The 21,656-nt window shown below is 46.9% G+C and overlaps 1 protein-coding gene across 6 annotated transcripts in view; it reads right to left on the minus strand.

Moving 5' to 3' along the window:
- The window catches only part of RABL6 (RAB, member RAS oncogene family like 6), a 257,386-nt gene that overhangs the window by 49,288 nt on the left and 186,442 nt on the right, over nucleotides 1-21,656 (minus strand). For all 6 annotated transcript variants that reach the window (XM_033960967.1, XM_033960964.1, XM_033960962.1 and 3 more), the window contains one exon: nucleotides 1,898-2,069. In XM_033960967.1, the coding sequence (XP_033816858.1) occupies nucleotides 1,898-2,069 (172 nt within the window). The remainder of the gene's footprint in view (nucleotides 1-1,897; nucleotides 2,070-21,656) is intronic.

Genomic DNA, 21,656 nt, shown 5'->3' on the forward strand with positions numbered 1-21,656 from the left:
AGTCTTCACGGAAGAAGATGTAAGAGATCTATCTGAACTGGAAATGATTTTCAAAGGTGATGATGGGGAGGAGCTGAAAGAAATCTCAGTGAATCTGGAAGATGTACTAAGCCAAATTGACAAGTTAAAAAGTGATAAATCACCTGAACCGGATGATATACATCACAGGGTACTAAAAGAACTCAAAAATGAACTTGCTGACCTGCTGTTAGTGATCTGTAACCTGTCACTAAAATTGTCTGTAGTACCTGAAGATTGGAGGGTGGCCAATGTTACATCGATTTTTTAAAAGAGCTCCAGGAGAGATTTGGGAAATTACAGACCAGTAAGCCTCACTTCAGTGCCGGGCAAAATGGTGGAAACAATTATAAAAAAATAAAACTGTGGAACACGTAGGCAAACATGATTTAATGAGATGGAGTTGGCATGGGTTCAACTGAGGGAGATCTTGCCTCACCAATTTGCTTGACTTTTTTGAAGGTGTGAGTAAACATGTGGATAAAAGTGAGCTGGTTGATGTAGTGTATCTAGATTTTCAGAAAGCTTTTGACCAATTTCCTCATGAGAAGCACCTGAGAAAATTAAAGAGTCATGAAATAGGTGGCAAAGTTCAGTTCTGGATTAGGAATTAGTTAACAGATAGAAAATAGAGGGTAGGGTTAAATGGTCATTTTTCTCAATGGAGGAGTGTAAACAGTGGAGTGCCGCAGAGGTCTGTACTAGGACCGGTGCTATTTAACTTATTTATAAATGATCTGGAACGATGAGATGACACTAAACTGTTCAAAGTTGTTAAAATGCATGCGGATTGTGAAAAATTGCAAGCAGACCTTAGGAAATTGGAAGTCTGGAAGTCCAAGTGGCAGATAAAATTTAACGTGGACAAATGCAAAATGATGCACATTGGGAAGAATAACCCAAATCACAGTCACCAGATGACAGGATCCACCTTGATGATTAGCGCCCAAGAAAAGGATCTGGGTGTCATCGTAGACAATACGATGAAACCTTCCGCCCAATGTGTGGCGGCGGCTAAAAAAAATCAAACAGGATGCTAGGAATTATTAAAAAAGGGATGGTTAACAAGACTAAGAATGTTATAATGTCCCTGCATCGTTCCATGGTGCAACCTCATCTGGAGTATTGTTATATTGTAAGAGGATTGTGAAAAATTGCAAGAGGGCCTTGAGACTGGTCATCAAAATAGTAGATGTTGTCTAATGTGAGCAAGTGCAAAGTGATGTACGTGGGAAAGAGGAACCTGAACTATTACTATGTGATGTAGGGTTCCACATTAGGAAAAGAATCTAGGTGTTATTGTTGATATGATGTTGAAACTCTCTGTGCAGTTTGTTGCAGTGGCGGCGGCTAAGAAAGCAAAGAGAATGTTAGGAATTATCAGGAAAGGAATGGAAACAAAAAATGAGAATACTATAATGCCTTTGTCAGCCTTGGTCAGCTGTACCTTGAATACTAAGTGGTTTACATTCAGGTAACTTAAATATTTTTCCCCATCTGTCCCAGCAGGCTCACACTCTACCTAGTGTACTTGGGGCAAAGGGAGGATTAAGTGACTTGCCCAGGGTCACAAGGAGCAGCATGAGATTTGAACCTACCACCTCAGGGTGTTTAGGCTGTAGCTCTAACTACTGTGTCACTGGACTTGGGAGAATCCAATGCTTATTCCTAGGAGAAGCAGCATGAAGTATGTTTTACTCTTTGGGATCTTGCCAGATATTTGTGACCTGGATTGGCCACTGTTAGAAACAGGATGGGCTTGATGGACTTTCGGTCTGTCTCAGTATGGCAACTCTTATGTTCTTATAAAGTAATAATAATAATAATAGCTTTATTTATATCCCGTCATACCTTTCAGTTCAAGTAGATTAACTCTTACCTTCATCGCTGTTCTCAGCAGGCATTTTCTCTTCAAAGTCCATGCCAAATAAATCCAAGTCATTCTTGGATTTGAAAGGGTGAACTGTGGGTTTCAGAATCTCTGGGAGCTTTATGGGGGCCACATCATCCTCCGAGACATCTGAGATATCTTCTCTCACTGGAAACACATCCTTAGGATAAGAGGATAAGGAAAGAATAGTTATGAAATACTCTAGTAATAGCCTATTTAAAATAGATCATGAGGAAAAACATTTTGCTGGTTGAATTTCAGGAAAAAAAAATATTACTAAATCAACTACAGTGAAGTGGAGAAAAATCAATAATTACTACACGCACAAAACTGCTCCACTCTATCTGCTGAGAGTAATGCCTTTAACGGAAGAAAAAACCTCAGGTTTGCAAAGGCAGGGCATAAATGCTCAAGCCTCCTCCACCCACATCATTGGCCAAAAAAACTTCCGTATAGACTCTACTTTTGCTGCTACATTAATGTTAAATGTGGGACAAAAATCGCTTCAATAGCAAAGTTGCCAAATGTGTAGAAAAATAAATGTGGTATCTCTTAAAAGCCAACGTTTTACGGTCCACTACCGCTTCTTCAGGGCTTACTGACACCTCACTTCTTCACACAACTTGTGCTGTTTGCTTACGCGATGTTGATGAGATCTCGTAAGTAAACAGCACAAGTTGGAAGATGGATAGTTAGCATGGAGAAAGAAGGACATGACAAATGGGCAGGAGACCCTGGCAAGCGAGCCTGGGACCAACAAAAGGTAGAAAACACTAATTTTATTTTCTGTTTTGTGATTACAGTATGTCAGATTTGAAATGTGTATCCTGCCAGAGCTGGTGTTAGACAGCGAGCGTGAACTAGAACCTAACAGAGAGAGGAAAAGTCTTTTTTATTTATTCTGTTTACACCACAGAGCCGGTGTGGGGTTGGAGATATTGTAACCCTATACTTCTACTAAGACTAAGCCTTAGTCACTTAGGGGTCCTTTTATTAAGGTGCACATTTAGCGTACGCTAAATTGGTTAGCATACCTTAATAAAAGGACCCCTAAGTATCTTATTCAGTGGCGTACCTAGGGTATGTGGCACCCGGGGCCCATCATTTTTTGACACCCCCCCCCCCCCATGTAAAAAAATATTTTTTTGTAATGACCATGAAACGGAATAAATGGTCAGAATAGAAACAGGCAGTGAAAATTTTCTTAAATTCCAAACATAACATAACATAAATTATGTCTGAATTGTCATGACATCAGAAGTACATATGGAGTAGTTGCAGGTGATGCTTGGGACAGTTCTGATTGTGTTAGTTCGGTTTTATGTGTTTTTTGAATAGAAGGGTTTTTATTTCTTTTTGAAGGTTTTGCAGTCTGTGGTCGATGTCAATTGGTTGTAGAGTTGGGGGTCGAGTGTTGCAGCTCGAATGGCTAGGAGGTTGTCGAACAGTTTTTTTCTTTTGACGTTTTTGGTTGGAGGGTGTGTGAATGGTGCGTGAGTTCTCCTATGTCTGGTTGAGGTGGATTTAATTATTTAGCTGAAGAAATTAGTTACCCCCTCATCCCACACACATTAATTCTCTTCCATTTTTGTTCCCATTATAAAAAACACTGATAAGTTCCCAGAAAAAAAATACATTAAAATAAGAAGTGAAAACAAAGGCCCCTACAGATGAGAACATAACATAAGAATAGCCTAACTGGGTCAGACCAATGGTCCATCATGCCCAGTAGCCCATTCTCATGGTAGCCAATCCAGGACACTAATACCTGGTCAAAACCCAAAGAGTAGCAACATTCCATGCTACCGATCCAGGGCAAGCAGACACTTCCCCCATGTCTTAATAACAGATTATGGACTTTTCCTCCAGGAATTTGTCCAAATCTTTCTTAAAACCAGCTACACTATCTGCTTTTACCATAACTTCTGGCCACTTCATTTTTAAGTTTAGATCTTTCCTTTCAAACAGAGACCTTGCTAGATGTCAAATACATCACAAGGTAACTTCACATGGACTTAGCTGTGCAGGAAATGTGAATCTCCTCATACACCCACCATATAGTGCAAAAATGTGCAAAGGTCTGTTTTTTTCTTTCGATCACTACATAGCCTAATGCCACACAAGCAGCGCTGTTACAAACATATTCTGTAGGTCAATGCTAAGGATAACAAAGTTTCCTTCCTTGGACCAGAAGGAGATACTGATAAACCACTGGAAGAGATCCCAAAACAACACCCAAAGACCCACTCAGTGTGTGAACCAGTTGAGTGGAGTGGACTAACTGGGGGGTGGAAATGGGCCCGGAGTTTGCTCAGCAGAATTTCCCAGACCACCTCTTCCTCTCAACACATTGACACGCTGCCACCACCACCACTAGGAACACCTCACTGGGTAGGCCAGCTATGCTATAAACTTTATAAAACACATTATTATATTTTCTTATAAAGCACATATTTTAACTGAACTCTCTGACATCCTCAGCCTTTCCATTCACAAAAATAGAAGGAAGAAAAGTTCCCATTTCCTGCTGTCTCATGTCCCCGGCCTATACAATATTTTTTTTCTGCAGACCCTTCAAAAGTCTGACCAAATCCTCGTTTCACTTGCATTATAAAGTACTGAGGATGCCATCTCTCCCCAATCCCAGGTCCTAAAGTCTAAGACAGTAGCGCAAACTAATGCTGCCAGATTCAGGAAAAAAAATTTTGATTCGATTCAGCCTATTGAATTGGTTTTTCAATTCGATTTTCCTGCCCAGTTGGGTGATTTTTTTCAAAACTCCTGGTGGGTTTTATAGCTTTTTCACCCCCTTTGGTTTCTCCTAATCACACTGGCGCTGTGGTGTAAATAAAATAAAGAAACAAAAAGAACTTTTCCTCTCTCTGTTAAATCCTAGCTCACGTTTGCAGTCCAACACCAGCTCTGGCAGGATACACATTTCAAATCTGACATATTATAATCACAAAACAGAAAATAAAATTAATTTTTCTACCTTTTGTTGTCTGGTTATATTTCAAATCTTGTTGGTCCAAGGCTCTGGTTTTCTTCTGATAACTTGGGGTCTCCTTCTTTCTTCTTTCTGCATGCTAACCATCCATCTGCCAACTCTGTCCTCCCTTTCCATTTCCCTTCCCTCCCCAGGAAGTCTGGTATCTTTCCTTTTTTTCATCTCCCTCCACAGATCCACCTTTTCTTAACTACCCTTTCATCCGGCATCTCTCCCTCCTTCCCCACCACCCGAGTCCACCATCTCTCCCTTTCTTTTCCCAATTACCCTCCTATCCAGTATCTCTATCCCTCCTCCACACCATCCCTTGTGTCCAATTTCTCTCCCTTTCTGTTCCTTCCCTCCCTAAATCCATGGTCCATCATCTCTCTCCCTCTCCTCTATTTTCAGACCCATTATTTCTTCCTCCCCCCCAAAGTTTGGCATATGCACGTCTCTTTGAACACCCCCTTCCCTCCGTGTACTTCTAAACCAGGGTCCACCCCAAAGGCCTGTCCCCCCTTAAAGGTCTGCCTGTCCCCCCTTGAAGGCCTGTCCCACCTCCTTGAAGGCCTGTCCCCCCCTTGAAGGCCTGCCTGCCTGTCCCCCCCTTGAAGGTTTGCACCCCCCCGAAGGCCTGCACCCCCGAAGGCCTGTCCTCCCCCCCTTGTAGGCCTGTCCCCCCCCTTGTAGGCCTGCCTTCCTGTCCCCTCCTTGAAGGCCTGTCCCCCCCCTTGAAGGTCTGCACCCCACCAAAGGCCTGCACCCCCCTGAAGGCCTGTCCCCCCTTGAAGGTCTGCACCCCCCCGAAGGCCTGAACCCCCCCGAAGGCCTGTCCCACCCCCTTGTAGGCCTGTCCCCCCCTTGAAGGCCTGCACCCCCCCAAAGGCCTGCACCCCCCAAGGCCTGTTCCCCCCTTGAAGGCCTGTCCCACCCCCTTGTAGGCCTGTCCCACCCCCTTGTAGGCCTGTCCCCCCCTTGAAGGCCTGCCTGCCCCCCCTTGAAGGCCTGTCCCTCCCCCTTGAAGGTCTGCACACACCCCCAAAGGCCTGTCCCCCCTTGAAGGCCTTCCTGCCTGTCTGTCACCCCCCTCCTCCTTGAAAGCCTGCCTGCCTGCCCGCTCGCCCCCTGGCCTCCCCACACCACTATGAAGCAGCACTACCTATGCTCCCGGCCTTGCCGTTCAGTCCCCCACCACCACCACCCCCGAAGGACCGCTCGCCCTACTGACCTTCCTGCACCACCAATGAAGCAGCCGCAGCAGGATCCCGACGTCAGCGATCTCTGCGCTGCTTAGGCGCTGCTTCCTGCGCCACGTTCCCGCCCCTCCTCTGACGTCAGAAGAGGGGCGGGACCGCGGCGCAGGAAGCAGCGCCCAAGCAGCTCAGGTATCGCTGAAGTTGCGATCCTGCTGCGGGCTGCTTCACAGGTGGTGCAGGAAGGTCAGTGGGGCAAGCGGTCCTTCGGGGTGGTGGGGGGGGGAATGAACGGCAAGGCCGGGAACACCCCCTCATGGCTGGCACCCGGGGCGGACCGCCCCTCCCGCCCCCCCTTAGTACGCCACTGATCTTATTTTAAAATTTGGCCCGCAACAACCTTTTTTTTTTTTTTCAGATTTCGGCCCCTTATGTGATTAAGTTTGACACCCCTGATCTAAGGGCAGAGTTAGGAGATAACTCTGTTCATTTCCCCCAGCCAAAGCTACAATGGGAAAGAAGCAAAACTATTTAAGGGGTAGGAGAAGTAAACTCTAATAATCAGAGCTGAATATTCAAATGTCCTTCTTGGATGATGATGTCACTTCCTCCCCTTCTTAGCTTTTTTATGTACCTCTCCTGATGAAAGCTGTGGCGATGAGGATGTTCTGCGAGGAGTAGACATTGTCGATATCAGAGCCAATGCTGAGGACTGGAGTTACACACCGGTGTCTGAATAAACAGACATAGCTGGTGTTCCCGAAGTCAAACCGAAAAGGTTATCAAACTGGAGTTGGCGAGCTCTGAGGGACCATTTCTATAAGGTAGAACAGCGTGTGCAAGAATTCAGCTGGTGTTTGGCGACTAAGGTACTGAAGATATAAATCGTGTGGATCAGTGACAGAAATGGTTCAGTGCACCGCTTAAATCCACTAAGAGCCTTGGACATGGAGGGAAACATTGCCGCAGCTAGATCGAAGGACTCAATAGGAGGTCAAGTGAAAATGAATCTGAGAAAGGCTCGATGCTCTCCGCCTGAAAACAAGCAGCATGGGGCTAAAATGCCCAAAATGAAAAAATTTGAAAAAGAAATCAAATTAACTAGAATGAAAGAAAATATTTAAAAAAATGAAAATAATGAGGATAAACTGAAACAGCAAGGCAAAATAGAAAAAAAATAAATCAATGTATCAATGTACTTGGAGAGATTCCAAGAAACACAGCTTCTTAGCTCCGCAGAGAACTAAGAACAGATGGTCCTATGAGCCAATGTCAGGCAGGAAGACACCGGCGCAAACACAGTAGGGGCAGTCTCAAGATTAGAATATGTTTTAAAGTGACAGTACTCTAACACTGTACGTACTGGGTTCCATGGATGATGGCACCCACATGTGAGAATAAACCATCCGATTGGCTTAGGATAAAATTTAACAATAGCTTGTTGGGAAAAAAAAGTTTTTAGAAGACTCTTGAAAGTTTCTTCTATGCATAAGGATTTAAGAAGCTGATTCCATAGAATTATTTTAAAAACCCAACAATAACAAAAAGCTTTGGCCCTGGTGAATTCCCATCTGGTCCTCTTTAATGAAGGGACGATTAATCTAAAATCTTAATGTTCTAATTGGTGTATAAGGGATTGTAAAAGTATGTAGCCTGGTGATTGAGAATACAGCAAAATGTTTTGTGTGTCAATGTTAAGAGTCTTAACCATAACTCTATAAGAGATGGGCAGCTAATGATATTATAAAAAAACAAGGGAAGTGATATGCTCGAATTTTCTTCAAAGCTGTATTCTGCAACGTCTATAATCATCTAAGAAATTGACATGGGGACAAAGTTTTTCCTTGTCCCCAGGGACTCATCTGCTGAAGCCTCAAATATTTCATGATTTTATATTTAAATCTTTTTATTAAAGTATAGAACGGAACATTATTATGTACAACTGTTTATAAAATCACAAATAGAAAATAACAATGAGCAACTTTCCTCCCTTTCCCTTCCAACCCCAATATCCAAGGAACCCTAATCCACCCTGTTAAAATATCCAGGGGAACAAAATACAATCTGCTCTGTGTGCCTTAGTGGGAGAGAAAGATGCTCTATGAAGCATTGTTACAATTTTTAAATCTGTGGATGAATAGTATGTCATCAACAATCTCAGGATTCAGTCTAGCTCTCCTATCTTCCAAAGTCCTTCCTGTAATAGGAAATTGTAATTTGTAATTGTAATTTATTTCTTATATACCGCTAAACTCCGTTAGGATTCTAAGCGGTTTACAGAAAAAAACAGACAATAAGGGTGCATTAAAATTGTAAGTAAAATATAAGTAAAATAGGTACTTAGATATTCCCTTACTGTCCCGAAGGCTCACAATCTAACTAAAGTACCTAGAAAAATGACAATTACCGTATTTTCACGCAAATAACACGCACCCGTATAAAACGCGCACACGTGTATAGCGCGCAGAAATCACGATGATAAGCACAAAAACTTTGGTATAACGCGCTCACGATTATACCGCGCATGCTGCCCGACTCTCCGTTCACCCCCCTGACTTCCGTGCACTGCCCCGCCTCTCCGTGCGCTGTCCCGACTCTCCGTTCACCCCCCCTGACTTCCGTGCACTGCCCCGACTTTCCGTGCGCTGTCCCGACTCTCCGTTCACCCCCCCCTGACTTCCGTGCACTGCCCCGACTTTCCGTGCGCTGTCCCGACTCTCCGTTCACCCCCCCCTGACTTCCGTGCACTGTCCCCCCTTGAAGGTCTGTCCCCATCCTGAAAGCCTGATGCCCCCCCCCCGACGTCCGATACATCCCTCCCCCCGAAGGACCGCCGATTCCCCAACAATATCGGGCCAGGAGGGAGCCCAAATCCTCCTGGCCACGGCGACCCCCTAACCCCACCCCGCACTACATTACGGGCAGGAGGGATCCCAGGCCCTCCTGCCCTCGACGCAAACCCCCCTCCCCCCAATGACCGCCCCCCCAGCCGACCCGCGACCACCCTGGCGACCCCCACGACCCCCCCACCCCCCTTCCCCGTACCTTTGGTAGTTGGGCCAGAAGGGAGCCCAAACCCTCCTGGCCACGGCGACCCCCTAACCCCACCCCGCACTACATTACGGGCAGGAGGGATCCCAGGCCCTCCTGCCCTCGACGCAAACCCCCCTCCCCCCCAACGACCGCCCCCCCCAAGAACCTCCGACCGCCCCCCCAGCCGACCCGCGACCCCCCTGGCGACCCCCACGACCCCCCCACCCCCCTTCCCCGTACCTTTGGTAGTTGGCCGGACAGACGGGAGCCAAACCCGCCTGTCCGGCAGGCAGCCAACGAAGGAATGAGGCCGGATTGGCCCATCCATCCTAAAGCTCCGCCTACTGGTGGGGCCTAAGGCGCGTGGGCCAATCAGAATAGGCCCTGGAGCCTTAGGTCCCACCTGGGGGCGCGGCCTGAGGCACATGGTCGGGTTGGGCCCATGTGCCTCAGGCCGCGCCCCCAGGTGGGACCTAAGTCTCCAGGGCCTATTCTGATTGGCCCACGCGCCTTAGGCCCCACCAGTAGGCGGAGCTTTAGGATGGATGGGCCAATCCGGCCTCATTCCTTCGTTGGCTGCCTGCCGGACAGGCGGGTTTGGCTCCCGTCTGTCCGGCCAACTACCAAAGGTACGGGGAAGGGGGGTGGGAGGTCGTGGGGGTCGCCAGGGGGATCGCGGGTCGGCTGGGGGGCGGTCGGAGGTTCTTGGGGGGGGACGGTCGTTGGGGGGGAGGGGGGTTTGCGTCGAGGGCAGGAGGGCCTGGGATCCCTCCTGCCCGTAATGTAGTGCGGGGTGGGGTTAGGGGGTCGCCGTGGCCAGGAGGGTTTGGGCTCCCTTCTGGCCCGATATTGTCGGGAAGTCGGCGGTCCTTCGGGGTGGGGGTGCGAGTGGTCCTGCCGGGGGGGGGGGGGATGTATCGGACGTCGGGGAGTCGGCCGGGCAAGAGGGCTTGGGCTCCCTCTTGCTCCGATCGTGGATGCGGGTGCGGGTGGGAGCGCGTGCGAGCGGTCGTTCGGGGTGGGGGTGCGAGTGGTCCTGCCGGGGGGGGGGGGGGGATGTATCGGACGGCGGGGAGTCGGCCGGGCAGGAGGGCTTGGGCTCCCTCTTGCTCCGATCGTGGATGCGGGTGCGGGTGGGAGCGCGTGCGAGCGGTCGTTCGGGGTGGGGGTGCGAGTGGTCCTGCCGGGGGGGGGGGGATGTATCGGACGTCGGGGAGTCGGCCGGGCAAGAGGGCTTGGGCTCCCTCTTGCTCCGATCGTGGATGCGGGTGCGGGTGGGAGCGCGTGCGAGTGGTCGTTCGGGGTGGGGGTGCGAGTGGTCCTGCTGGGAGGGTGAGTCGGGCGGGGTGGGAACTATGTTTTAAAACTTTTGTATACCGCGCTCACGCATATAACGCGCGAGGGGTATGCGCGGTAGGTAAAAACGCGTATAACGCGCGCGTTATATGCGTGAAAATACGGTAGTAGAGTAATGAAAAAATAAAATAGAGATAGATGAGAAAAAAAAAAGAAAAGAAAATAAACATTCTAATAAGACTACAATGGTCTAAAGGACTTTGAAAGGTTGAAAAAAGAGGGGAGATAGGAAATAGAAGCAGAAGGGAGAACCGTTGAAACTATAGAATTCTTGGGAAATTTAAATGAAATTTAAATAATAAAGTAGGAAACAAACCAAGTGGCAAAACAATGAATGAGATTTAAAAATAAAATATCATAAACTAAAAAAGAAAGTGAAAAAAACCCAAACAAACAGTCTTCTCCGAAGATTTGCTAGTAGCAGGAATGCACAGGATCCCCCATTCAAGTTTTGCCCAACACTTTTGCTTATTTTTCCCCAAAATTCAAAACATTGACTTCTGCATCACTCGAACATAAACAGTCCAATTTATTAATAGCCTTCAAAGGAGGCGTTGTTCCATAAAAGTTGCTCATAAAACTGCTAACATCCATTTAAAAAAGTGATCAATAAAGGGTTATCAGTAAAATTGCTGTGATAAAAAGCATTTTTTTATCATAGCAATTTTATTGATCATGTCTTAAGTGTTAGTCTTTCACAACTTGTTTTATCATCTTTCACTTACTTATTCATCTTACACCTATTCACACTCATACACACATTCATATTTGTAGGACCCCTGAAGAAGACGTGTTGTCGAAACACAGACTGTGCTGGGTCTATTTCACCTCATGAATATATGGATTTGCATACTGAATTGACTTATTGATTGAATAACCGTCTGCATCAAAAACATCCTCTCCACAGTTTCTTTTGTTTTTGGGTAACTAAAGAAACCATCCTCAACTTTTCTTTGACCAAGTATTTGTTCAGGGCTCTTATATCTATGATGAGGCGTAATCCCCCCCCCCTCCTAAATATCTTCTTGGGTATGAGGAAGTACTTGGCGTAAAATCCTTTCCCTTCTTCCCCTAGTGGTACAGGCTCTACCTTATAGAACTGTAGAAGAAAAGAGTTCCTCTGAGAGCCCTGATGCCGAAAGCTGTACTTTGTTGCTCTTGGTAGGAGTTCTCTACCCCCCCCCCCCCCCACACACTATTTCTAGAACTCACTGGTCTGAATTTATAACAGATCATCTTGCTTGCTTGAAAAAAATTCAGCTTCCCTTCTGGGATGGTAGCTTTTATGGCGGCTATACTGAGAAAGAGATCACAGAAGGAGTGGACTGAAACAACAACTTGACAGTATCAGTATGTTTCATGATGAAGTCGGTGACCTTTTCCAACATGTCACCAAAATAGATTACCATCTCAGTAAGAGACGTCTGCTAGTTTCTCATGAACCACTAGTTCAAGATCTGAAACACACAGCGAAGTGAGTCTGCACATACCAATACTCTGGACGTTACATCAAAAGCATCATAAGTTGCCCAAGCTAAGTGCTTTCAGTATTTCTTCTGCTTGGCTAATACTTGGCGGAATCCAGCGACCTGCTCCAGAGACAGAGGGCCGGATTCTGTATAGGACGCCTGGTCTCAGAAGCTGCCTAAGTGGCTTTTCAGAATCGCACACGGGCGTCCTAAATAGAGTGCCTAACACCACAATTCTCTAACTGGTGTCCATGTCACAGGCGCCGGTTAGAGAATTGGGTTGCTGTTGAGCTGATCGCGGCAAGGAAATCTCCCTGCAGCAATCAGTTTAGTGGCTGTGACTGTCCACCTGCGAAGACTACCAGAAGGAGGAATTCCCAGTCCCTCCTGCCGGAACCCCCAAATGTCCGTGGCAGGAGTGCCCAATCCCTCCTGCCACCACCCTGAAGACAACCCCTGGCAGAAGGGATGCCCACTCTCTCCTGCTGGAATCCCCCTCCGAAGGGCATGCCCCATGACCTCTCCCCCAAGCCCACTGGACCCGCAGTACCTTTTTTAAGTTGGCTGGCTGGAGGTATGCTTCCTTTTTCCTTCCGGCCGGCAGGCCCACCTCCACTTAATGGTGGGCCTGCCCCTTTCCGGTGCATCATGGGATGCACCAAGGAGGGGCCTAAGGCCCTGATTGGTCCAGACGCTTTAAGTCCTCTCGCCCGGTGCATTTTGGGATGCTCTGGGAGTAGCCTAAGACTCCGATTGGCTAGATCCCTTAGGCAACTCCCAAAGGCAGGACTTTCTAGTTGGTCAGGATATCACTTACTCTTAAGATCCATTTGTGTGCCCAATCACAGTAAAAAGTAGTTTTTCCAATCTAAAGAGCTATGTTGCCCCAAAGGGGTGTTGCTGTATGTTTTTATAAATAGAATGTGATACAGATACATCAAAATCAGAAATGTCTCTCATTGTTTCTTTAAGAACAAGCCATTTCCTAATACAAGAAAAATTATTCATGCCAATCAAATTACTTAGATTTAACAGATGAACCATCTTTCTTTCTAAGTGCAAGCCATATAGGAATATAGTCTGCTAGGTAGTTCAAGATCTACCAACAGGCACTGTAAAGAAGTGACACAGTGCCATATTTAGCAAAATCCATAAACCTAAGATCTCTCACTTCTTTGGAGTGCTTTAGCTTATTCAATGATATTCTGAGAATTTTCAATTGCCACTAAAATTTGACTAAAATAGCATCAAGATGTTTGTAAACTTCTATTTTTTTCAAAAAGGGGAAAACCCAGTCCCTACTAAAGGAAAAGGGATTAGGACTTGTATACTGCCTTTTTGTAGTTATACAACCACACTCAAAGCAGTTTACATATATACAGGTATTTATTTTGTACCTGGGGGCAATGGAGGAGTAAGTGATTTGCCCAAGGTCACAAGGAGCAGCCCTGGGATTCAATCCCACAACCTCTGAGTGCAGAGGCAGCAGTTATACCACTAGGTTACTCCTCACTACCTACCAAGGCATTCAGGCCTAAGTGTGAATAAATTAAAGAAAACTTAAAAAGACCAAAACTACCAAGAAAACAGGATAAAAGAAAAGGGGGGAAAGGGATGGTTCCATATTACTCAGACTAACAAGTGAAAAAAACCCCCTATAAAGAGCACACTGAACCAGGTCCTCTCAGCTCCAAGGAAAAAACTCTAACAACTTTTGCCTGGTCCAATTCAACTGAGGGAAGCGGAAAAGTACACACTCATGCATGGTTGGGGCTGCCAAAAAGAATGCTAGTTAACATCCATATCATGTGGTAATTGTTGTCCCATTTGTCTTTAGGGAAAAACAGTTATATTAGTCACTGTTTGCTCAGGGAACTGGTAAACCCTGGACTTGAAATAATGGGCCATCATGCCTCATGTTTTATAATAAGTTTTTGCTCAGGATAAAAATTTGTTAGCTTGTGCTGCATCTCACAGTATAACATAAGAGTTGTTTACTCCCTCTCTCTGAACTCTTGCTTATTTCTCTTTGTCCTCTCTCTTCCCCCACATAATACCTCCATACCTCACCTATTCGGAGACACAAAAGAAAACCTGTCTTTTCTCTCTCTCAAGCAGCTTCAGAACAGAATATGTTTCTGTACATTAGTAACAAGCATGTGTTTAGTGAATCTTTCTTCTAAGCCTTGCATTTCTGTAATATTAAGCCTATTTCTACACTATATATTTTTTATGCAACCACTGTTGGCTATCATTGTCATTAATTTCACTTCCTACTGAACCTCTTTAAGGGTACTGAACCCAGGGGCCTTATCCTTACAATTAGGTTCTTACCTTTGGTACTCATCTTTCTGTTAGTCCCTGACAGATTCTATACTCAAGGTGTTTCACCTCAACCCACAAACTGGGTCTTACAGACAACATACTTTTTACCTCTGCGCCTCCCACATGGCTGAGGAAAGCAGAGCCCCCTGCAGTTATGTCCAAAAGCAACCAAACAATACTGGAACAAAACATATAAACAAAGGGGGCAGGGAGAATCTCCCTAGTACATAACAGCATTCTGTTCTGCTTTGCAATATACATGGTAACAAAATAAAGCCAACCTGTCATGTACAACAAGCACAAACTGGAAACACGTCTTCATCAAAAATATGTAACCACATATACAGAAGGACTTCTCACTGGGCTGGTCTGCTGGCTGGAAGGTACTGAGGCTCGAAAGGAGAAACATCCGAGGCAGAAATATACAATAGACAGAGTAGAGAGAGGGAGGGCTGTACAAAATCCATCAGGGACTAATAGAAAGAAGATTACCAAAGGTAAGAACCTAATCTTGCATTCTATTACATCCCCTCTGGATTCTGTACGCAAGGTGATATACCAAAGCAATGGCAATGTCTAGGATGGGACAGAAGAGTCTGCCCGTAACACCGAGGCCCCTCAAGGCCACATCCACTCTGTAAAATCTGGTACAGGTATGAAGAGACGACCAAATGGCTGCTCTACAAATTTTGGCCAGATTAATTTCTCGAGACTCTGCCCATAAAGTGGTGACACCTCTTGTGAAATGAGCTTTAAGAGAAACTGGTGGTTTCCTGCCACAGGCAATGTAAGTTGACGAAATAACCATGCGGATACATCTGGCAATAGAGGCCTTAGACAATGGCCTGCCCTGCCTGGATTAGCTAGTCAGGACAAACAGATGGTCAGAAAGATGAAAGTCATTGGTTCTCTCTAAGTAGTAAAGCAAGATTCTTCAAACACCTAGTTTCCGCAAGATCTTATCCTTCTCGTCAAACCCAGTGGAACAAAAAGGCGGCAGATGAACTTCCTGGTTGACATGGAATTCTGAAACTACTTTAAGAAGAAAGGAAGGAACTGTACTTAGGGAATCTCCTAACTCTGTGATCCCAGTACCTTTTTCTGAAGATGGAAGCAGGAGGGAAGCATAGTGATGCAAGGACCTGATTGGCTCAGATGCCTAAGGCCCCTCCCTCATTGGCAAGAGGGAGTGGGCATCACTCCTGCCTTTTTGGGGGAAGGGGGAGGGTAGGGGATGGTTCGGAGGGGCCTCCGCTGGCAGGAGGGAGTGGGCATCCCTTCTGCCAATTTTCTCTCGAGTAAAGAAATATGACCATGTCACCCCCCTTCTTCGTAAAGCACACTGGCTACCCATTACTCATCGTCTATCCTACAAAATACTTCTACTAACATTCAAAACTAAACATTCCAACTCACCAGCTTTTATGGATAAACTTCTGACCCCTTATGCTCCCTCTAGGATTCTTCACTCCAACAGTCTAAATCTGCTTACTCTCCCTTCTATACGTGAACTATTCTATAACACAACCCTTAAATCAATTTTCTCGGTTACTGCCCCCTCTCTGTGGAATGCCCTCCCATTGGACCTCTGCTTAGAAAACTCTTGAAAAATTCAAACCAAAACTTAAGACTTTTCTTTTTAAAGATTTCTACAACCTCTGACTGACCTTCTTTCAAATAGAATCCACATAGGGCTAGATTCACAAAGTAAACCGATCGTGTACCGATCGGTTTGCGAGCCCTTTGCGACCAAATTTCCCTCCAACCACATTCACTAACGCCTGTAGCGATCCAATCCTGATCCTCCCATGCAAATTAGTAAAACCCCATGAAAAATAGCCAAGCAATTGATTCACTAACAATTGCTTGGATATTTTGAATCAGGTTTTACTACTGGCAAACCCGACTGCTGCAGACCTGTCGGTAACTGAGTTACCGACAGGTCTGCAGGTTTTTGATAGGCTTGCACACGCAAAATATCTGCCCCATTAAAAAAAAAATCCCGACAAATGCTATTCCCCCCCCCCCCGCGACTCACAAATAGCAGGAGGGATGACCACTCCCTCCTGCCCCCACCCAAGGCTGCCCTCCCCACCTGCGCGAATATGGCAGGTGGAATGCCAACTCTCCCTCCTGCCACCAACTGACACCCCCGACCGGCACAGCCCACCCCTGGCACCAACGTAGAGGTACAGGGGTTCCGGGATGCGGGTGGGAGGCCTGCAGAGCAGGAGGGACTGAGCACCCCTCCTGCTCCCAACTTTAGTTTGGGGATGTCAGTTCGGGGTGTGCCGGGGGGAGTGGGTGACGTGCCGATAGGGAGGCCCTTTTTCATTTTTTTAAAATAGGTCTGATATTTTGCAGCCTATTTAAAAAAAAAAAAAAAAAAAAAAACCAGCAGAAGCCCTGACAGCAGTGACAGGAGGCTGCTTAAGAACATAAGAAGTTGCCTCCGCTGAGGCAGACCATAGGTCCATCCTGCTCAGCGGTCCGCTCCCGCGGTGGCCCATCAAGCCCATTTCCTGAGTAGTGGTCTATATCTATCTATACCCCTCAATCCCTTTTTCTTCTAGGAACCTATCCAAACCCTCTTTGAAACCATTTAAAGTGTTCCTGTCTACCACAGCCTCTGGAAGCGCGTTCCATGTATCCACCACCCTCTGAGTGAAAAAGAACTTCCTAGCGTTTGTTTTAAACCTGACCCCTTTCAATTTTTCCGAGTGCCCTCTTGTACTTGTGTTGCCCCATAATTTGAAAAATCTGTTCCTGTCAACTTTTTCTATGCCCTTCAGGATCTTGAAGGTCTCTATCATGTCTCCTCTAAGTCTCCGCTTTTCCAGGGAGAAAAGTCCTAGCTGCTTTAATCTGTCGGTATATGGGAGATTTTCCATTCCCTTTATCAGTTTAGTTGCTCTTCTCTGTACTCCCTCAAGTACCGCCATGTCCTTCTTGAGGTACGGCGACCAGTACTGGACACAGTACTCCAGATGCGGCCTCACCATTGCACGATACAGCGGCATGATGACTTCCCTCGTCCTGGTCGTGATACCCTTATTAATGATACCCAACATTCTGTTTGCTTTCTTGAGGCCATGGCGCACTGCGCCGATGCCTTCAGTGTTGCGTCTACCATCACTCCCAGGTCTCTCTCCAGGTTACTGACCCCTAGTGGTGTTCCCCCCATTTTGTAAGTGAACATCGGGTTCTTTTTCCCCACGTGCATGACCTTGCATTTCCCTATGTTGAAGCTCATTTGCCATTTTTCGGCCCACTTTTCCAGCTGCTTCTCCTGTCACTACTGTCAGGGTCTGCGCATGCTCCAGGATCGCTCTAGCGATCCTGGCCATGGGTGGGGGCGCATGTCAGCGATCGTCCCCATTTGCATGCAGGCCTTTTGTGAATTCGTCGGCCTGCATGCAATCATTGGTGACAGACTTGGGGGTTAGTGAATCTAGCCCAGGGGTAGGGAACTCCGGTCCTCGAGAGCCGTATTCCATTTGGGTTTTCAGGATTTCCCCAATGAATATGCATGAGATCTATGTGCATGCACTGCTTTCAATACATATTCATTGGGGAAATCCTGAAAACCCGAATGGAATACGGCTCTCGAGGACCAGAGTTCCCTACCCCTGATCTAGTCCATAGTTCCTTGATGGATTTCGCTGAAACACTTCTTTTGGAGCGAGCCCTACCATTGTGTATTTTTCTCCCTACTACGTTCCACCCCTTTATTTTTATTTTCAGATCTCACTGTATTTATTAATTTACCAAGCCTCTCCTCCTGTCTTGTTTCCAGTATGTAAGCCTGTCGTGCTTCCTCTATTATTTTTCTTACTTTTATTTTAATTTTACAATTTTACTTTTAATTTTAAACTTTTTTAAAGACTGTTTCCATTGTAAACCGTTTAGGTACCTGTTTGATAAATGGTATATCAAATAATAAAGAAATTTGGCAAGAGAGAGGGGGCATCTCTCCTGCCATTTTTGCTGTCGTGGGGGAGGGGGGTAGTTCCTGGTGCATTGGGGGGGGAAGTTGGGGAGGGCCTTTATCAGTCAGGCAGGGGATAAGTTGCTTTTTTTCTTTAATAGGGCAGATATTGAGCAGTTGTAACATGCACAGAATCTGTGCCCATTAAAAAAAATTGGCTAAATTATGGTTAGACAGGTAAGTGACTGGTCTTGACCAGTCGTCTTTTTTGGATTGCTAAAAGCGATCACTTTTTTTAGTGCATCAGGAAGCCATGTTAGAGCATCAATCGCTCTGCTAGTTTATATGGCATTTCAATATTAATGAGCTTATTTACATGGTCGGATGAGAGAAAGCGATTGTGCAAAAAAACCACACGGTGGGCCATTTTCTGCACTGGGTCAGTAAAGGCGATCGTTGCTAAGCCAGTCAAAACTAGTTTAGTGATGATAAATGATCAGACTTGATATTATCCATTTCAGTTGTGCCTGTTATGCGAAATACAAATCATGTTCATCTATTTCTTTTAGACTTGATTTTAGAGCACAGGTGTGCATATCATGTTAAACTTATAAGGTATAAACAATAACAAGTACAGTAGAACCTCAGGTAACCAGCATTCAATTAACTGGCATTCTCAACCAATTGGCAAAAAAATTGTGACAAAAAAACTCAAAAAAATTGTCTCCTGTGCTCCTAAGATAACATACAAAGTGGTGCTCCTGACCCAAAAACTTCCCTTCCCTCCAGCTCCAGAGGCATCAGCAGAATCCACCAATCTCCCTTCCTCCCACTCCTGAAGCATCAAGGCAGCCACCAATCTCTCTCCTGCTTATGAAGCATTGCGGCAGCCACCAATTTCCCTTCCTCCCTCCGAAGCAGTAGTGCCAGTCCTAACAACCTCTTCCCTCCCTCCCTCCTCAAAGCAGCAGAGCCAGTCCTGACAACTCCTCCCTCATTCACACGATGATGTAGTGGCATCTGGCGAGAAGAGGAAGTGCTGGTAAAGAGGCAGCTTCTGGCTAGCCTAGGCAGGGTCTTTCTTCTGCCGTGTCACTTCCGGCACTTCCTCTGCTCGCTGATTGCTGCTACAGTGTCGGGTGAGTGAATAGGGGAGAGTGAGGTTTGGGAACATAGGGAGGGAGGGGGTTGTCAGGATCAGCTCTAATACTTCAGATAAGGGAGGGAGGAAGTAGAGGGAGAAGGGGAAAGAGAAAATGGGGGAGAAGGGGAAAGAGAAAGTGGGGGAGTAGAGGGGGAGAAAAAATGACCAAGAAAGAAGGGAAGAAGATGTTGGACCTACAAGTGGGGGATGATAGAGTGAGATGGGAAGGCAGACAAAGCTATTTTTACACTAACTCTCAAATAAACAGAAAGGAGAAATTAGGTTCTTACCTGCTAATTTACTTTCTTTTAGCTTCTCCAGACCAGTAGAGGTTAACTTTACGAATGGGTATATATCTAATCATGACCAGCAGGTGGAGACTGAAAACAAAACTTTGGGACAGTATATACTATCCTCCCTTCTCTATTTCCCTCAGTCTGCCGAATAGCCAAGCAGAACCAAGAACTGGAAAACAGGAAGAAAACAATACTCCGAACAGGAGTAACAAATAACATACCCAAATGCTGTTGGAAAATGCAGAGGAGAAATACCCGAAGGAAAATGTCCCCACAGCTCGCCAGCTAAGCCAGCCGAGCCACAGCCGCTGTTCTTTAATTCTCCCCGGCCCTAGAAAAATACTAGAACCCGCAGCAAAAAACAAAAACTGCCCGCGAAAACAGCCCCAACAACAACAACAACAGACAGGGTGGGGACCTCTACTGGTCTGGAGAAGCTAAAAGAAAGTAAATTAGCAGGTAAGAACCTAATTTCTCCTTCTTTAGCACTCTCCAGACCAGTAGAGGTTAACTTTACGAATGGGACGTACCAAAGCAGTCCCTCTCAAGGGCGGGACCCCCGAAGGGCCGATACCAGAACACGCTCACCGAACACCGCGTCCCGACGCGCCTGAACATCTACCCGATAATGTCTAACAAATGAATGCAAGGAGGACCAAACCGCAGCCTTACAAATATCCACCGGAGGCACGAGCGACGACTCAGCCCAAGAAGCCGCCTGACCCCGAGTGGAATGAGCCTTGAGAAACTCTGGAACAGGCTGCTGTTTCAGAAGATAAGCGGAAGCAATCGTCTCCTTGATCCAGCGCGCAATAGTAGCCTTAGAAGCGCCAGCTCCCCGACGAGGACCAGCCAGGAGGACAAAGAGATGATCGGACTTCCGGAATTCCTGGGTCCGCTGCACATAAGAGCGAAGGACCCGACCGACATCCAACTTGCGCAGCTGTCGTTGCTCAGAAGAGCCCTCCCGACCACCCAAGACCGGGAGAATCACCGATTGATTGACATGAAAAGGAGAAACAACCTTCGGCAGAAAGGAAGGAACAGGCCGCAAGACGACCCGCTCCCTAGAAAACTCCAAGAAGGAAGCCCTACAAGAGAAAGCCTGCAGCTCAGAAACACGCCTAGCAGAAGTAATGGCCACCAAAAAGACCGCCTTCAAAGTAAGGTCCTTCAAAGAACAGTCGTCCAAGGGCTCGAAAGGCGGGCGCACCAAAACAGAGAGAACCCGATTAAGATCCCAAGAGGGAACCGAGGGCCGTAGGGGAGGCCTAAGCAACTTGGCCGCCCGCAGAAACCGAATCACATCAGGAAGAGCCGATAAACGCTGACCTGACACCAACCCTCGAAAGGCCGACAGGGCCGCAAGATGAACCCGGAGAGAAGACCAAGCCAGGCCTCTATCCAGGCCATCCTGCAAGAACTCTAGAATGTTAGGCAGAGAAGCGCGAAAAGAGGTCACTCCCCGCGCCCGACACCATTCCTCAAAGAGACACCAAACCCGCACATAAGCCCGAGAGGTAGAAAGCCTCCGGGACCCCAAAAGTGTAGAGATCACCTTGTCTGAATATCCCTTCTTGCTAAGGCGACCCCTTTCAAGAGCCATGCCGTAAGACAGAAGAGAGACGGGTCGAACATGGGAATGGGACCCTGCATCAGAAGGTCGTCCGAGAGAGGCAGAGGAAGAGGAACCGCCACCAGGTGCCTCCCCAGATCCGCATACCACGGACGTCGAGGCCAATCCGGAGCCACCAGCACCACCAAACCCGGATGGTGAACAATGCGAAGAAGCACTCTGCCCACCAGCGGCCAAGGAGGGAACACATACAACAGCCCCTCCGTTGGCCAAGGCTGGACCAGAGCATCCAGACCCTCGGCCAGCCCGTCCCTGCGACGACTGAAGAAGCGGGGCACTTTGGCGTTGCCACTCGTGGCCATCAGGTCCATCAGGGGCTGCCCCCAAGCTTGCACTATCAACCGAAACGCTCCGGCGCCGAGAAACCACTCTCCTGGA

The sequence above is a fragment of the Geotrypetes seraphini genome, chromosome 10 (assembly GCF_902459505.1).
Source record: "Geotrypetes seraphini chromosome 10, aGeoSer1.1, whole genome shotgun sequence".
Classification (NCBI taxonomy): Eukaryota; Metazoa; Chordata; class Amphibia; order Gymnophiona; family Dermophiidae; genus Geotrypetes; species Geotrypetes seraphini.